The 18489-nt window shown below is 39.9% G+C and overlaps 3 protein-coding genes across 6 annotated transcripts in view; 2 read left to right on the top strand and 1 right to left on the bottom strand.

The window, feature by feature from the left end:
- Nucleotides 1-7155, top strand: part of LOC144635242 (uncharacterized) — a 110940-nt gene extending 103785 nt beyond the window's left edge. For 2 of the 4 annotated variants that reach the window (XM_078494339.1, XM_078494338.1), the window contains exons 2-3: nt 5631-6253; nt 6841-7155. In XM_078494339.1, coding sequence (XP_078350465.1) covers nt 5662-6253; nt 6841-7151 — 903 coding nt within the window. In that variant the 5' untranslated portion in view covers nt 5631-5661 and the 3' untranslated portion in view covers nt 7152-7155. Of the gene's footprint in view, nt 1-4529; nt 5248-5451; nt 6254-6840 lie in introns of those variants that run through there. The other 2 variants (XM_078494340.1, XM_078494337.1) reach the window with 2 other exon arrangements.
- A 375-nt stretch (nt 7156-7530) lies between these two features.
- Nucleotides 7531-18232, bottom strand: LOC144635182 (protein O-linked-mannose beta-1,2-N-acetylglucosaminyltransferase 1-like). The gene is made up of 9 exons (XM_078494261.1): nt 16864-18232; nt 15918-15982; nt 15327-15506; nt 14371-14686; nt 13519-13787; nt 12636-12809; nt 11863-11930; nt 8562-8855; nt 7531-8081 (listed from the first exon to the last, which is right to left on the bottom strand). The coding sequence occupies exons 1-9, from the start codon at nt 17105-17107 to the stop codon at nt 7757-7759; spliced, it is 1935 nt and encodes a 644-aa protein (XP_078350387.1). The 5' UTR covers nt 17108-18232; the 3' UTR covers nt 7531-7756.
- On the top strand, nt 10628-11710 carry LOC144636636 (uncharacterized). The gene has a single exon (XM_078495824.1). The coding sequence runs from the start codon at nt 10649-10651 to the stop codon at nt 11564-11566; it is 918 nt and encodes a 305-aa protein (XP_078351950.1). The 5' UTR covers nt 10628-10648; the 3' UTR covers nt 11567-11710.
- Nucleotides 18233-18489: the final 257 nt, after the last annotated feature.

Here is an 18489-nt window from a genome sequence, read left to right as displayed (position 1 = left end):
ATATTTCACATTAAATGTCTTTGTAAACACCAAAGTATAAGAAAATTTCCCATTTGTTAATGTTTTGTAGCTTCTAAACATTACGTGACTTGAGCCTGACCAAGTGGAGGTCTCGGCCTAGTCACCGACAAAACTAAAAAAAACAAAAAATAACAAGAGCTCATAGAGCTTACAACTGCGCTGGTCTCGTGAGCACTTTAGGGGAGCCATGTGGGGGAACAAAAAATGCACCCCCTCCCCTTATCCCCTTTACCTGTGTCGAACAATGTTGCGACTGACAAACAAGATGGTAAGAAAACACCTTGCGTGACATTTCATGGTTGACTAGTTCCATCCGAAATTAAACATTTTTCTTATATGCTAATGGTGGCCAAATTTAATTCCCACGATCCTGATCCGTGAAACAAAAAAATCTTTTAAATCAGCATCCAGTGTTGTCTTGAATTACCGTTTAAAGATTGAATAACCAGCTCCGAAAATGGAATATTGGAGCAAATAATTAAATCAAATTTGAGAAGAACACTAGACCTGTGTTTTGCTGAATGGGAATTCCCCGGAGAATAAATTTATCAATGACGTAACCCTTGCAAGACAGGGCATGTTTGTCTCAGTGGTTTTCCATCAGATTTCAGAAATCCTATAGATGACACAGCTCCAAAAATAAATAACGCTAAAAAGTCGAATATTTCACACTTAACATGCTAAGTTTAGACCAGAGGATTTGTTTAGTTTCCGTTTGTAGCAGATTTAAACCTTTCAGGGCATTGCGTGATTCTTGCCGATCAGTGCCTTGTGAAAGTAAAAATTTGTTAACGCCAGCACATTCCAGGACACAAACGTAATGTAAATAAATGTAAATTCTTGCCCGCTAAAGCGTATTTATTTAAAGCGTGAAATTTTAGTATTTTCTTCGATTCAAACGCTTCAAAATACTTCACACTGAATTTTGCAAGTAAAGATTAATGGATTCGCAAAGATTTGAAAGGTAGCTGAAAATAGCTTTGAAAAATTACGTGACTCGATGTCTAGCCGATCGAAAGTGAAACTTGTCATGTCAGCACATTCTTTAACACCAACGTAATGGTATTTATTCACAGATTCTGGCCCGCTGAAATATATTTTTCTTTCGAGGCATGAAAATTTAGAATTTTGTTTGAATAAAACGCTTCAAAATCGGACATCTCACGCTAAACATGCTTATTAAGACCAAAGCATTTGAAAATTTCCCATTAGTAAGTGTTTTCTAGCTTTTAAACCTTGCGTGACCCCAGCCTGGCCGAGCGGGGGCATCAGTCTGGTCACTGAGAAAAAACAAGAGCTCTTAGAGCTTACAACTGCGCTGGTCTCTTGAGCACTTTAGGGGAGCCATGTGGGGGGAACAAAAAATGCGCCGCGCGCCCCCCCCCCCTTATCCCCTTTACCTGTGTCGAATAAATGTTGCGACTGACAAACAAAATGGTAAGAAAACACCTTGCGTGACATTTCATGGTTGACTAGTTCCATCCGAAATTAAACATTTTTCTTATATGCTAATGCTGGCCAAATTTAATTCCCACGATCCTGATCCGTGAAACAAAAAAATCTTTTAAATCAGCATCCAGTGTTGTCTTGAATTACCGTTTAAAGATTGAATAACCAGCTTCGAAAATGGAATATTGGAGCAAATAATTACAGTCAACGCGCTTCACGCATGAACGCACAACTTCAAACATTCATAAAATATTTCATTCACCGATTTCATTTATAGTTAATGAAATCATTCTTCGAAACTTCAATCGAACAATTGTAAATCAAATTGAAAGTATTTAAAAGCCCATGGTAAAATTGAAAATAAGACATCTGACGTTATGGCAATTGATAATTTTTTTAAAATAATTTCGGCTGTGTGCTGTTTTTTTTTTTCGCGCGGGAACAAATTACATGTAAATGAGCGACTGTGACACCGCCGCATTCACGCAGTTATGCGCTCGTTCGATTGAATTGTTCTTTTCCAAGCTATTGTGCACTTGAATCGACAAACTAAATGCTGTGCCGCTCTCTTCTTCTACAACACACTTTTGAAGATGCAGTTTCTCCTCTTGGATGGCGCTTACTGGAATTCCCATTCGAACAAACAAAATTTTGAGGCAACAATTCTCCTACTTCGGAGACGATGTCGTGTCTAATTTCTTTGAGCGTTTTGCTTAGAAAAGCTGCTGTTCGTTCGACAAACGCAAGAGCGAGGTCATTGCTCTTTATCTTTACTAGAATTTCCGACATTTTCAATTTCTCGGTCGCTTCCGCGCCGCGCAAAATTTACAAATGAATGATTCGATTATTCGAAACGTGATCTTTATCTTTCAATCTTGCGGTGAAGGCATGTCAATCAAATTGAATCATGAAATGTTCACGTGAATATTGGAACCTTACGTCGCCGAGCGTTCATGCGTGAAGCGCGTTGACTGTAAATCAAATTTGAGAAGAACACTAGAGCTGCTTTTAGCTGAATGGGAATTCCCCGGGGAATTAATTTTACCAGTGAAGTAAGCCTTACATGTTTGTCTCAGTGGTTTTCCTTCAGATTTCAGAAATCTTCTAGAAGACACAGCTTCAAAAATATATAACGCTAAAAAGTCGAATATTTCACACTTAACATGCTAGTTTAAGACCAAAGGATTTGTTTAGTTTCCATTTGTAGCAGATTTAAAGCCTTCAAAACATTGCGTGATTCTTGCCTATCGTCATCAAAGCCTTGTGAAAATGAAACTTGCCAACGCCAGCACATTCCAGGACACAAACGTAATGTAAATAAATGTAAATTCTTGCCCGCTAACTCGTATTTTTCTTTCAAAGCTTGAAATTTTAGTATTTTCTTTGATTCAAACGCTTCAAAATCCTTCACGCTGAATTTTTGAAGTAAAGACCAAAGGATTCGCAAAGATTTGAAAGGTAGCTGATAATAGCTTTGAAAAATTACGTGACGCGAGGTCTAGCCGATCGAAAGTGAAACTTGTCATATCAGCACATTCTTTTAAACCAACGTAATTGTATTTATTCACAGATTCTGTCCCGCTGAATTATAATTCTCTTTGAAGCGTCGAAATTTATCATTTTCCATGAGTCAAACGCTTCAAAATCGAATAATTCACACTTAACAGTCTTTGTAAAGACAAAAAAGGAGAAAAAGATCAGAGGATACGCAAAGTTGTCAAAGTGAAAGTTGTCATGTCAGCTAGCACATTCTTTGACAACAACGTAATGGTATTGGGAATTTCCCTTGCCTACCGAATGACGTAAGCGTTACAAGTCACGGCATGTTTGTGAAGGGAATTTTTCTTCATATCTCTAAAATCCTTTCAATGGTACAGCCAAAAAAAAGATTACACTTAAGAGAGAAATACTTCACAATATATTTGTTAAGTAAAGACCAAAGGATTCCCTTTACATTACGTGACTCGATGTCTAGCCGATCGAAAGTGAAACTTGTCATGTCAGCACATTCTTTAACACCAACGTAATGGTATTTATTCACAGATTCTGGCCCGCTGAAATATATTTTTCTTTCGAGGCATGAAAATTTAGAATTTTGTTTGAATAAAACGCTTCAAAATCGGACATCTCACGCTAAACATGCTTATTAAGACCAAAGCATTTGAAAATTTCCCATTAGTAAGTGTTTTCTAGCTTTTAAACCTTGCGTGACCCCAGCCTGGCCGAGCGGGGGCATCAGTCTGGTCACTGAGAAAAAAAAAAAAAAGGACGTGCAGAGCAAGAACTGCGCAGCGCAGTTAAAAAAAAAAAAAAAAAAAAAAAGGACGTGCAGAGCAAGAACTGCGCAGCGCAGTTAATAAACAACGTGCAGAGCAAGAACTGCGCAGCGCAGTTAATAATTACGAAAATGGTGTTACATATATTAAGAAAATTTAAATAAAATAAAACTTACCGCCTAAAATATTTACCGCCTATTAGTATAGGTGTTCAAGTGATACGAAGGGTATTTAGATTTGTTAGATTTTGGCCAATATGCATTTGAAAATTAAGGATTTTTTGACATTCGAAACATCAACAAAACAAAGGTAATATTCATTCAACACGCGTATGTCAAAGTGGATTATCTAAACAACCAATAGGAGTAAAGGCTTTTATTTCCTGGGCATGATTGACAAGGTGCAATTTGTTGGGTTACGAAAATGAACAGGCCGCAGAGCTACAGTTGCATGTAAGTACAATAAAACGTTTGTCTAGCTTTCATATATTACAATTCGCTCGTTGATAATTCGTATTTCTGAGATTTTATGTCCTTACTGACTGAGTAAGAGTGAAGGACAAGAATATTTGGCCCAAGGTCATAGCGTCTGACGACCTAACTTAGTCAATAAGCTGAATAAGTACTTTTTATTGAGCTCCTTTGCGTTTGAAAGTTTTTGCGGCATCTCCCGCGCTGGCTGGTTCAACGAACACTCAGGTCTGTATCTGTCGTTTTCTCCACTTTATTGCAGCTTCGTTCGTACATTCGTTCTGATCAATCTTATCGCTCTAAACGTTCTGACTTAAAATTACAATATTCACTAGATTTTATTTCCACTAGGCGTAAACGCCTTGGCTACGTATGTCCGGCCGCAAACCTTAGTTGGCTAAGGCTCACTATTGTTTCTTTGCGGTCTTTTCTAAGTTCCTAACGCGTAGCGCTTGTTGTTGATACTAATTTCCTTAGCGTGGGCTACGATTATTCTTTGATAATTACCTAGTATAGTCCGATTACAATGATTCTAAAACTACTAACAATTGATTGCTTTATCTGTTTACAAGCTGAGTCATATCTATTTAATATTTGTCACAGGATGTGGCTATAACACTCACTGAGCTTCAATGCAAATTTCTCAGTGCTCGCGAGGCAATAAAATAACTAAAACGTGCTTAAACTCAAATAACCAAATCTTCTAAATATTATACTAAAAACTTGTTACAACAAAAGTTTCGAAAAATTGTCTTAGTAAACGTTTTGAGATGTGCGTGCTAAATGAATTGCTGGACTGGCTCATATCAAGGGGGTCTCCGAGTCGCTAGCTTGTCTGAATTTCAAAATGTCCAGTGTCGCTATTTCATCGGTCATTCTAGGCCTTTTTGTCACTTGTCGGAATTTGGCGAGAAAGATTCTTGTTTGTCGCAATTTCATTTTGTGCTGTCGCTACTTTTTGGGTCATGTCGCCTGTCGGAATTTACCCTGGCAGGGCCTCATCTAAAGGATTGCGTCAGCGAGGCCGTAAGGTAATATGAAAAACAAAAATGCTCACCCGCTTAGCGATCGGAAAAAATCAGTGATAAGTGACTGGGTTTGATTAACAATTTTTACCTACCTGCGACATATAGCCTGCGGTACTACCTGAGATACTGCTCAAAATTAGCATAGAGAACAGGACAGGCACGGCGAAGAAAAGTAGGTTAGAAAGAAAAGAATCAGAAATTAGTCAGATCTTGGCTTTGCGAGAATACCCCGGTTGAACACCTTGTTATTTACCTCATTATCAGAGTCCGATTTAAAATCAGGCTGGTAGGTTTTATGTAAATATAAGTAGTTTATACCCTGGTGGAGAAAACTCGATTATTTCACTCGTCGCCAGGTTTACTGTTTACTTGTTTCATATTTTCAGATGTGGCAGAAGCTAATAAGCTTTGGACTCCATGCCGAAGAAAATGGATAATGTTCACAATGTTCCCATTTACTCGACTGCTAAGCTCAATGTTGGCGGCCATCGCTTTACAACAAGTGTTCAAACACTGACCAAAGATCCAAACTCGATGCTGGCGGCCATGTTTTCAGGGAAGTTTGAGATGAAACCTGGTGAAGATGGTTCGTTCTTTATCGACCGAGATGGAACTCACTTCCAGTTTATACTCAATTATCTTCGCACAGGAAAGTTAACTTTGCCAGAAGGAGCAACATTTCTTAAGGAACTTGAAGAAGAAGCTGAGTTTTATCAGATACAAGGAATAATAGACGAGTTGAGGCCTTGTGAACTTACAGTTCAACCATGTACGGCTACAAAGGTATTTGAAGAGTCGAAGATTTTGACTGATGAAAAACATCAAAGTATACTAAATGCTTGGTTGCCCCCTCAGGAAGGCAAATGGCGTCTTCTGTTCCGCGCGTCTCGAGATGGCTTTGCAGCTGCAACGTTTCACTCCAAATGTGATAACAAAGGTGCCACGGTCACCATTGTGAAAAGTGGAAACAACATTTTTGGAGGCTTCACCGACGTTTCGTGGGCAAGTGGTAAGTTCGCTGCAACCTCTCTTGAAAAACAATCAGTGGCTTCACTTTATTCATGATGATCTCTTGCTTTCCTCTTGTTAATGGCATCTCATATTCGCAATTAAACCTGAATTTCGTTTTGACCTTGAACAGTTTACAGAGTTTGGCTTTTTATTTATCATTTAAACCACGAAAAGCTTAAGTAGGGGGTGTACTCCCCTAAAGGTATCATTTCGGAAATGTGCTGGCCAAAGGGTATGGCTTACGGGCCGTTTTAGTCTGAAAAATACTAGCTTTTGGCCAGATCTATTACCTAGGTGATACCGTGTGCTATGATACAGCAATATGTGTATGCCTACTTACTCTTTACCGGGGGATAATAATAACGATCACAAAAGTAGTTTCTTCCAAATATTATATATAATTTCTGACTAGACTGCACAAACTATGCCCAATTTAGTCATTCCTGTGAGCGAGGGTGATTTCACAGTTATTTTGGAGTTGGATAGTAATTTCAAACCAGATTTTGCTAAGTGGTCAAATGGGTGGGAGTTCTTGCATATTATTAACTTAAATTGAAAGTAAGATCTTCACATTTTCACTTACAGATCGGATTACGTGGATAACATGCACACAAGCGTTCCTGTTTAGCATGATCAACCCACATGGCCTGAGACCGACTAAAATGCCAATCAACAAGAATAAACTGAAAGGCTTTTTCTGTGACAGCAGCCTGGGACCAACGTTTGGGGGAAATCGCGACTTACAAGTTATATCAGGAAATGAGAACAGAAATCCTTCAGGTTACAGTCATCTTGGATTTTCGTTTGATGCTCCTCCGGGCCAACAGGCGACGTTCTTAGCAGGGGCGAAAATATTTACTGTTACAGATTACGAAGTGTTTGGATACCAGACGTGATAACAGATTAACCGCGAGTGACTGGTTAGGAGCGACCTTGCGCTCAACGCTCGGAGCACGGTCCCTTGGGTACGAGGTTGTTACAGATGTCATGTAAGATGTCATGAAAGCGAACGAGTCAATCAGCCAGGTGGTGGAATAGATGCTAATTGTGCAAGAAATTCTTTTAGAGTTTTAGAGTGTCCTGTGCTTGTAGTCGTTTATTTGGAATGAAATTATGAATCGTTTGGTATCGAGCAACAATGGTTCATTTCAAGAATCATCAAAAAGGTTCGTGGCAGTAAGTCTTGCCATTTTTGAATGGCCCAAATGTTAAAACTGAAACTTCAAGATGGCGGCAAGACCCAAAACGTGCTAGCACAACTCTGAACGTTGGCTTCATTTCTAGTTACCGCCAAATTCCCTAGCGACCGAAAAAAGCTGTATAAAAATAAGCTTAACCTGAAGAAGCGAGCCGTACGAAAACCCAGCTCAGCTCAAAAACGGTTAGAAAGTGAACTCTGTATGGCTGCTGTAAAGGACTAGTCTCATATAAATACCTTCAAATATTTCTAAAACTTTAGAGAAAATTTGAAATCTGGAAGCTTTTTTCCTCAAACTGTCTATTAAAGAGGATCTTTCGGTCTCGTTTCTTTGTTCGGAAGATAAATCGGTTTTAAATCTTGCGGTTTGTTTTTACAGTACACAGACGCAGGACATCCAACCGCTAAAATATGGTTTTTCTTGATCCAGAATCGCCACATGCTTTTATGAAAACCTCTTGGGTCCAGATCCCACATTCGAAAGCATCGTGCCACGTTAGACCACGTGGTATAGTCCCTGGGGTTATCCATGCGCAGATAAAACAAGTAGGTCTCTCCAGTGGTGTCTGGGACAAAGTCCTTGAGATTTGCGCACGGGTTTTTGGAATGATTCAAAAGCTTGGCTTCCCTAAAAGATAAGATATAAAAATTAGGAAGTTAATCAGGATTAAATTTAGGAACTTTCAAAGGCGCAGTGACCAAATGTTTTGAGCACAGCGAATGGTCCTGGTTCTAGCTCTGGCTGGGGTCACCGCTTTAAGGTTGTGCTACACGAAACAACTTGCAACAACGATTTTTCGGGCAACACCGCGTCAACTTTTCGTGGTATGTTAAACGAGTCAACTTTTCGCCCAATATCTTACAAGATGTACTTGGCAACATGCTTGTTATACGATTATATTCGCATCCGAACAACGGGCGTCCAGGCTACGTTGAACAGATTGCTGGGAAGGTGTTCCGCAAAAAATCGTCCCCGGTTCCATGTTACACGGTGTTCGATTTTTCGCACAACATTGTTATGCAAAAAAAATCGTTGTTGCAAACTGCCCCGTGTAACACCGCTTTATGTTCTTGTGGGACGTTTGTAAGGCTATCACAAGTGTCTTACCCTATTAAACGAAATATCTCCTTTTCATAGTTCTCCTTGTACATCTTCTCGACATCCAACTTCACATTTGTCTCGTTGTTCAATGCATGTCGTTTGAAGTAAATGTTTTGCATAAAGCTGCCGACATTGAGTCCCTTGGCCCCAAAGTGATAAGTACGTGAGACGTCTGGTATAATGCATTCCCGATCCTTTCTGTTGGATGGTAATCGCATCCACATGTCCCAGTCAGCAGATTGATCGGGTCTAGGCCATTTCTTCTCCAGCTCGTTTTTGTACAATTTACGATTTAGAACCCTGAAAAATATTTGAGATTTGGAATACGCTTTTGTGGCGAAACAAAACGCTAAAATGTTCCTAAAATCCATAATAAACGTCATGAATTTTCTAAGTTTCCTTATACGGATTTTAAAAAAGAACGTTTTAGCAGTTAATTTGCCAAAAAAAGATTGACTTTACCAGGCATAACTAATCGATGACATCAATGAAATCAATGAGTAATCAATGAGTAATCGATGGGTAATCAGTTGATTAGTCACTGATTATTGCCGATGATCAATGAGTAATCGATGACTAATCGATAGGCCACAAAATTTTTGGTCATCGATTAGTCATCGATTGCATCGATCAGTCATCGATTGCATCGATTAGTCATTGATTGCATTGATTACTCATCGATATAGTCTCGTGGTTGAAAACCGGAACTTGTAAAAGTATTTCATACTCAAGCTTGTACACGCCATAACAATCTAACAGTATCATGGTTACATGTGAAAAAAGTACAGAAAGTAAAAGTGCTTGCAGCTGTTCCGGTGCGTAATGTAAGTGCTTATGACGGCTGTCTCCCTAAGCCGCGAAGCAGTTTTACTTTGCTGACAAACATCCACCGAACAAAATCTATAACCACGTAGTCGATTCTTGTCTCCGTACTTGTTAGTTTCATTTCCAGACTGGTTGGTTTTCCTGTTCAATTGTTTTGTTATTAAATAAAGAGTTGGGTAAAGTGAAATATTGAAATATCATCTGTATTTGTGATTAGCCCTTCACGTCTTGATATGCCGGAAGGTTATTTCACCTTTTCTGAGGACGTAATTTCGTCAACAAGAATGCCAGTTATAAAGCAAAATATGACTAACATAGATAAAAAATCACAAAAAAGGTACAAGAAAGCAAGGAATGTGTCTTTTGTGTGCAGTATGATAGTTGATGAGTAATCGATGGGTCATCGATGAGTAATCAATAACATCAATAGGTAATCGATTACATCAATGAGTAATCGATGTCATCGATGAGTAATCGATAGGCCACAAAATTTTTGGGCTTCGATTACTCATCGATTACTCATTGATCATCGCCAATAATCAATGACTAATCAACTGATTACCCATCGATTACTCATTGATTACCAATTGATGTCATTGATCATCGATTAGTTATGCCTGGACTTTAGTAAAAGAACAGGGTTGCTTCTGGTTCAACGTGATCTTGCCCTTTTATGTTTTAGGCGATTCTGTGACAAAAACCTGTCTTGAAATTAAACTAAGCTTTCAGATAATGGTTTACAATTGTACACAAACACTTTTAAAATTGTCAGATGTCACAAATTTAGTATTACGGATGGTCAAAACCTGCTAAACCGATCTGGCTTCTGTTTGAATGAGGTTGATGACAAGAGAAATGTCGTGAGTTGGAAGATTTAAAACAGGGGTTCATTTGCGATTTTTACAGTGTTCATGGCGTTAGGTTCTTGATAGTTTTGGTTCCAAGTAAGAAAACGTCAACACAATAAAACCAAAAACAATCAAACACCTAATAATAAAGTATTTTTCGTTTGTCTCACGACGTAGTGTCACTTGTGATGTAGATCGCGACGTTTCGACTGCACACTGCTAGTCTTCATCAGGCGATAAGGTCGACTGGTCAGGTGTTACCTTATAAAGCACGCTGCTGCGCTGTGATTGGTTGGTTTTCAACAGCTCTGATATATATGGAAACGCTACGTGGACGACACCTTCACCATTTTGGATCGCGGAAGAGTCGACAGCTTTCTACAACATCTTAACAACCAGCAGCCTTCCATCCGCTTCACCATGGAAACAGAGAATGACTGCAAAATCGCCTTCCTCGACACCACAGTTTCGAGAGAACCAGACGGCCGGCTCACCACCAGCGTATATAGGAAACCAACACACACTAATCAATACTTAGCGTATGATTCACACCACCCTCAATCAGTTAAACGCGGTATTGTTAAGTGTCTTTACGATCGTGCTAAACGCCTCGTAACTAAACCATCTGTTATATCCAAGGAGAAAAAACATCTGTCATCTGTTCTTGTTTCTAATGGTTATCCTTTTTCTTTCTTGCAGAAGATCTCCAAGACCAGAAAGCCGAGCACCAGTGCAGAGCCTACGACCGAGTTTAAATCTACTGCGGTTCTACCCTATGTCAAAGGTCTTTCCGAACAACTTAGACGCTGCCTACAACAACAAGGCGTACGCGCTGTTTTCAAGTCGGAAACTACTTTAAGATCACACCTAGTACGGCCGAAAGACGCCGTTGATCCGACTAAGCAAGATGGCGTTGTTTACAGAATTCCCTGTGAGTGCGGCAAAGTTTACATCGGCGAGACTGGAAGACCTATGCAAGACAGGATCAAAGAACACGACCGGGACATCCGACTCGCCCGTATCCAGACCTCCGCCGTTTCAGAGCACACCCACAACACCGGACACTATCCGCTTTGGAATGAGGTAAAGTTTATTGATCGTGAACCACACTGGTACACACGCAGGGTCAAAGAGGCAATTCAGATAAGACTTCACCCTAACAATATCAACAGGGATAGTGGAATTGAAATTCCCGAAGCATGGATGCCCGCGATCAAAAAACACAACACCAGGAGAACTGAGCGACAGCGGACCCCTGAGGGAACACCAGCACACCGGAACAGCGAGGATCGAAATGCACCAATCAGAGCTGTTGAAAACCAACCAATCACAGCGTAGCAGCGTGCTTTATAAGGTAACACCTGACCAGTCGACCTTATCGCCTGATGAAGACTAGCAGTGTGCAGTCGAAACGTCGCGATCTACCTCACAAGTGACACTACGTCGTGAGACAAGCAAAAAATACTTTATTATTATTGTACTCTACCACGATGATTAACGACAACATTTTTTACGATATTAATCAAACACCTTTAACCAATAACAAACAAATGCTAACAACTTTGCCGAAGTAGAAAACAGGTTCTTATTTTTTAAAAGTATATTAAGTTTTGGAAAACGCAAGGCTCGCTTACCATCCTAAGCCTGGCATAGTTTCAACTCTGTACAACATGGCCGGGTCATTAGCAAGATGATCATAACCCTGAAAAGTAAAAATGTTAAAATTGCGGAACTCCATTAGAAAAATTAACTTTCCCTCAGACGCAGAAGTATTTTTCGACCTAGTAGCTGAAGATATCAACGTGGGAAGACCGCGTAAAAAAGTTTCTCAAACACTTACATGTTAAGGCTCCCCGCAAATAAGGAAACATTGTTTCCCAAAATTGTTTCTTTGCCGACCAGACCATGCACGGAAACATTTGACACGGTAGCGAAATGTTTTTCTGAAGATATTCTGCAACATTTTTCTTTGTAAACAAAATTTGCTTAGAAATACGCAACTAATGTTTCGTGTGTGAACAATTATTAAGTGAAACAATATATTTTTCTACATTTGCGGGGGCCTTAATATAATACTCTGGCTTCTGTTCAGGAAACACTTCGTATAATGTACATGAGGCACGAAAGAAAAAAAAGCTGACAGAGAAACAATCTTTGTTTTTAACACACTGACGAGTGAGTTGCCGTTACATTTAGAAGGAATTAACGATTCCGCTATTCCAAGATTAAAATACGAATTCCCTCAAAGTGAATACCCTATATTTCTTCAAATACTAAGAAAGTAGAAACACTCGCTTTCTCTATCCTCTTTTATATCGCCTTCTTCATTCTCATTAGTAGAAAACTTGACAATGTATTAATATTACAAGGAGACTTAAGTTATTGATCAGTGTGACGAAGCTAATACCTGGTCGTTCCAAGCTGATATGCAGTAAAGACTTTCATCGTTTTCCAAGACTGGGAGAAGTTGTTTAAAGTAGCTGAGAATATCTACAGACATATAGAGATCTTCTTCCAGGATTACCAGGTAGTTAGCGTCAGGATATCGGTCAAACGACGCTGTTAACGATTTCTTGTAATGCTGGAAATTGAAAAAAAAAATGCAAAATAAGCAAAATCTTTTGACATAAAAATGCACAGACACGGTCAAACCTCCTGTCAAAAGTCAAAGTTGAAGTTTTTCAAGGCCTGGTTGATCAACAGACTGGCAGTTTACATGTACTGCGATTTCCTTTAGAACGATTTCAATCGAATATCGTTTAAACCAAAACCAACTGAATTAAAAATCACTCTGGTCAAGCACAAAGGACACAGCGATACAGCGACACAGTGAACCAATCCACGAAGCGCGAGTAAACGTGTCCCACGATTGGGTAATGCAAAAACAAAGCAAATGAGAATTAATTTCGACACTCAAGAGAAAACGTCTCTAGTACGTAAGAAACTTAACTCCCTGCCACGGATGGGGCGCTAGTCCCATCATAGATTATCTTCTTTCCCCCTTCCCTCAGTACCCATTTGATACACAGGGTAGACAAAGGACTGTTATTATAGTAGGGGATCTTGCAGACGTGCAAATGTTTTAGCACGCGGGTGAGGCGCCCGGGAATACTCGTGCTGCTCTTTCAGTCGCGAAAAAGGATCGCAATATTTTTAAGCATTTTTATGACTTACAGTAATTCAGCAGTGCTTCACCTAAACTCATACGTTGGCAGGGAATGAAGTTTGAAAATAAAAACGTTTTTCTGCCGGTAAGAAATATAGATCAGCTCATCGTATTAAGCGCTTACCTGACAAATCCTGGCATTGCGTTTCCCTGATCCTGCATGCTGTTCCACGTTCAGTTCAAACAACTTGGCTACCGACGAGGGCTCGTCAAAAAACCCATCAATAAAAACAGTCACTAAGTTAGGATCCAGGCCTTCAACGTTGCGCAGGCTGAAGAGCATGCGCAATAGGTAACTCGGTCTGTTACCAGCCATGACTGCCAATGGAAGCTTGAGTCGGCCGCCATCTTGGAAAGCGGGTGGGTTGAAGTCCAGAGACACGGGATTATCACCTGGGATGGACCAACATATTAACAATGATTAAGCGATGCCCACCCGGCTGAAAATAGCGCCGCTTTGTCCAATCTCGTGCCATGAGCCCGCTTTTCTTTTCGTCAGCACCAAGAAGACGGACTCTGGCCGAATCCGATTTTTTGAGCACGCGCTGAGTGCCCATTTTCGATTGTCAGCCAATTAGACGATCGATATCCTTATATATTTAAGCCGAGTTTTTATTTGCTCGAGTAGATGAGAAAATTTGGCCAATTTTTATGTGACAAATGTATTTGTTGACAAGCTGGCGTGTTACCTTTTATGTGACAAATAAAAGTTGTCACATACGAAAATTGCTCGTGTAGAATATTGCGTAAGCATATGTGGTCCCCGATCTCCCAATCAGTGGGCACTATGCGCGCGTATCTCTACAATCCAATGTCATTACTGGTACACTAAACTGTGGATAACTGACAAATAATTGTTGTGTTATCTACACAGTCAAATATATTTACCACATAAAAATTGTCACATGAAGATTGCCAGTGTAAACCCGGCTTCAACCGGAAGATACCTTGCAAGACAAAGCTCTGTGATACTTACAATTGCAAACGTTATCATATCCTTCGTATTTGTCACAAAATTCTTTCCTTCTCCTGCTGGCGTCAGAGTCATCCCAGTTGCAGTTGACAATGTTTTCCGCCAGCAATTTCACTGAAGTACGTAGTTTAACCGGTTTTCCCCACTGGTTATATTCCGGCGAATCCTGAAAGCTCTCTCCGTACACGATGTTTCGATCGTCCAATCGTTGAACCACAAACGCCCATGTGCCTCTCCACTTGAGCTGATTGATATAAGAGCTCCCGAAACCTTTGATGAACATGCGCGCGTTTTTGGAGAGGGAAAGCGTTGCCTCATCCTGGATCGTAAAAATAACGAAGATATGCGGTGAGTAAAAGAAATTTCATTCGCCTTTTTATAAATTAAAACGCAACCATTTATGCGGAAAATAGCTTTGTAAGTTGCAACGTGGCATATCCTGATTTAACAACAGATCCACAGAAATAAGCTGGGAAAATGTTTACAAAAAACAAAAAAACAAAACAAAGCTAAACTAAACAAAAGAAACCCGAAATGAAAAGCCGATGTGAGATCTTGTAAAAGCCCTCCTTCTTTTCAGTACAGAGAGGGAGGGGAGGGTAAGACATTTTTTAGTCTAAATCGCCTGCTAATAGCAAAAATATCAAACCAACCTCTTTTCCAGGGTCTCTCTCTCGCCGCCCCCCAGAGCGAGAGGAGAGGGGAGCCCCTAGGAACGAGGTCGATATCAAACGTCATCTCCAATGAACGCGAAGAAGATACCGGGCACAAATTTTTTGCGGTATGGAGGTATGGGGCGAGAAAATGACCCTAGGTCCACTCATCAGTTTGTCGCTGTGATATTGCAGTTTTTTATTATATCTGAGCAAATGACACCGACATTACATTGCGTCAAACATTATCTCCAATTATGTTGTATCGTGCATGAAAAACAAGTATATAGACTGGTCTGTACCCACCTTTATGGCAAAACAGATTATCCTGCCATGTTTTAAACTTTTGAGGAATTCCATTAGAAAATCGCTGTCCTCTTTGGACTCATACGTATCAAACCATCTTGAGGACATCACGGCGCCTGTTACTTCATTTAACACCACCACGTTGAGTCCCCTTAATAACATCTCAGAAGTGTCTACCCGCTAAAAAAATAAAGATTTGTCTTCACTCCAACAGATAACACAATTCCTGAGGAACCATTTACGAGTTGGTCATCCCTCCCCCTTCCCCCTTGGGAGGGAACTTTAAAAACAGAGTCCAAAAGCAAAGGGCATAAAGATTTTCCTTTCTTTACTTTAAAGGCATTAAACGCCATGCACCTCCCTATTCTCTTTGCAAACGTTATTTTGGTTGCCAAGCAACGCTTCTCCTCCTTTGCGTGACGACCGAAGAAACTGCGCAGCAGTGCGGGAAGATTTTCCTTGCATTTGCCCTGAATAAAGTCAAGGAAATTCTGTATAACATGGAATTACCGGTATGTACAGACCTTTTACCTAGTTTTTGTAATTAACAGCTGAAGCAGTCGCTATAAAGGTTATAAACTTTCATCATACCTGTTGTCCATTTATAGTAATGGACACATTCTCCTTGCTTGACAAAACTTCTATATCCAGATATCCTGTACTTTCTATGTAAATAAAAAAAATTCGCAGTCAGACCATGCACTCTTACATTTTAAATTGCGCATCCTATGGTTTACCGCCTCCAAAAAAAAAGGAAAGAAGAAGACATTTTCGCCCCTGACAGGTTTTAGCGCGAATTCATTTTTCCCTGCACGACTATCCCAACGACAAAACGTCCCAACGTCTCTAGACGTTCACGTGAATTCTCATTGGGGAGAAACATGCGGTTGATTTTTTTTTTATATACCATAGAACTTAAAGCAAACTTTTTGGGGGTTGTCACGCGCTAAGAATTGCGTGACGAATCCAGCATCTCCAAGGTTGCCGCTGGTATGTTTATATTACGGTTCTAGAAAAAGCCACGTCGTGTGTAGTATCTTCATTTTAATACGTCGCACCTGTTGTGTAGTCTATGAAATATAATTATTATTCTGAGTTCTCCTTGATTGTGAGCATAAAAACGCGAGCAGCTCTTTCGCATCAACGCATTTTATACGATTTTTCTATTAAAAGCTTGTGAAGAATGGGTTTTCCGCTTTGGCAAGCGTGAAACAATGGTGGAAATAAACCGGCTGCATTTGCATACTACCGTTGAACGCTAATTTACGGCCTTACAATGAGCGAACACACTTTTTGTCAGTCAGACTGTAAAGCGGCTTAGTTTTGTCAAAATGCTATTACTTATAAAAGAAACACACGCTTAAAGTTTGAAATGCTAGCGCTAAATAAATAATGGTCGATCTATTAAAAATATGAGGGAAGGCGGTTAACGTATTTAAATGTGATAAAAACTCCTTTAAATTAAGCGCTAGAAGTTAAGTCGTATTAGTACATAAACTAAACTCTTATTCAAAAGGTAATTTCCTTTATATCTCACCTGCCCTTGATATAGCAGATATAGGAGCTCTCTCTTTCGGCCAGTATACCGAAGGCGAAATAGAATTTGATGAAAGCCTGTGAAATCGCATGTCATATTCCATGGGTTCTTTCTCGACATTCGTCGCCCGCGAAGTTGTGTTCAAGATAAACATTATATTCAACAACGATGTTCCTGCTAAAACCACAATAAAAACAACTACACACACTCGGCTTCTAGAAATTCCTTTCTTCCTTTTTGCCATGGTGAATTGTATTTGAGCGAAGCAAGCAACGATCTTTCAAATCGGCGAAAATTTATCGAGCTTGTGAAAATCAATCGTGCGTATACTTGATTAAAAACTTTGCATCTGTTATCTTCTTGCGATGTCGAATATCTTTGGAAACTGTTCCCGCGTTTGTACTTCCAAAGACATCTTCTGTTTCCTCGAGTTTCCGTTGCTTAGGTGAAAGCTAGATGAAGCGAAATGCGTATTGTAATTGCCAATGCAGCAAAATGTCAATATCATTCAAGGAAATGATCACATTGATAGCCTGTACTCTTGGTGTTGTAGTCCATAAAATCATTCGTGAAACAACCAACAACTCCGCAAAGTCAAGGGCATCATTTGGGAGAGAAACTGGCAAAATAATACCTTTAAAACATAAACATTGTCCCAATTAAAGAATGCAAATACGGTAAATGTTCGTGAATAATTAACCAAGCAATGATACTTTACGCTTGCGTGACAGTGTCACAGACCAACCTCATTAGATCCCAGGGTCTCTTTTCCAAGGCGCGAGAAAAACTCGGAGAAAAACTCAAGTTTCTCTTGCAGTAATTTGGATCGAGGAGTTTGAGCCTAACAATATTACACGGCCAAGTTCACTTGATCGAGTCTTTTTCTCTTGGCAGGGTAATGGGCTCCTGATCTTGGTTTACATGTAATAAAGAAAGAACACATCTTAAAACCCCAGGCCCTACACCACTCTATGCATGGGAAACCACCCAAGGAATTACCCGTATGTAATTTCTGCATTGCCGGAATGAATTTGTCAGAAATTAATATTTTGACGGCACAATAGGCTTCTTTCGATATATTAAAATTCAGCTTAGTAGCGAGACCTAGGCCCGGACTTAGAGGCTTGCGGGTTGCCATGGTATCATCACGGCATACATTTAGGTGATTGACGGGATCCGGCGTTTTTGGTCAATTTAGGTCGGTCAGTTTCCGTATTCGCTCGCTCTTATTTTGTAACAAGTTTTTGTCTGCGCAGTTTTCGTAAAAAATTGTAAAATGTTTTAGCCTATCATTAGTTGTATCCTTTCCACGGGGCTTCGTGTTGCCACATCTGACGAGGAATGCGTACGCGTTTCCGCATATTTTTGGCCACTTCTAGCTAAAGGGTGTTTTTTTTTTGTATCTGGCGTAGCACAACTTCTTCTTCCTAGAGCCCATAGACGTTATTTGCAAGGTTGTAATAAGGATACGTTTTTCCTTAGATGACTGACTGAGCATCCTCAGTGACACTCTTCACATTGAATGTCTCGTGTTAGTGTAGTCAGAAAACGGTTATTACGATATTGTTTGCAGATAATGAGAGTTCCCTAATACCCCGTCCCCTGATACGGACCTAGGGATATTGA

Source organism: Oculina patagonica, chromosome 13 (assembly GCF_052425735.1).
Source record: "Oculina patagonica isolate OP01 chromosome 13, crgOcupat, whole genome shotgun sequence".
Lineage (NCBI taxonomy): Eukaryota > Metazoa > Cnidaria > Anthozoa > Scleractinia > Oculinidae > Oculina > Oculina patagonica.
This window is presented reverse-complemented; position numbering and strand designations above follow the sequence as displayed.

Excerpts from the sequence above, each read along its gene's own strand:
- LOC144635182 (XM_078494261.1), bottom strand. The coding sequence starts at position 17,107 with ATGGCAAAAAGGAAGAAAGGAATTTCTAGAAGCCGAGTGTGTGTAGTT. Across the intron at positions 13,788-14,370 it reads ATATGATAACGTTTGCAATT|GTGATAATCCCGTGTCTCTG; the intron begins GTAAGTATCACA and ends GGTCCATCCCAG. Across the intron at positions 12,810-13,518 it reads GCAATGCCAGGATTTGTCAG|CATTACAAGAAATCGTTAAC; the intron begins GTAAGCGCTTAA and ends TTCAATTTCCAG.
- LOC144636636 (XM_078495824.1), top strand. The coding sequence starts at position 10,649 with ATGGAAACAGAGAATGACTGCAAAATCGCCTTCCTCGACACCACAGTT.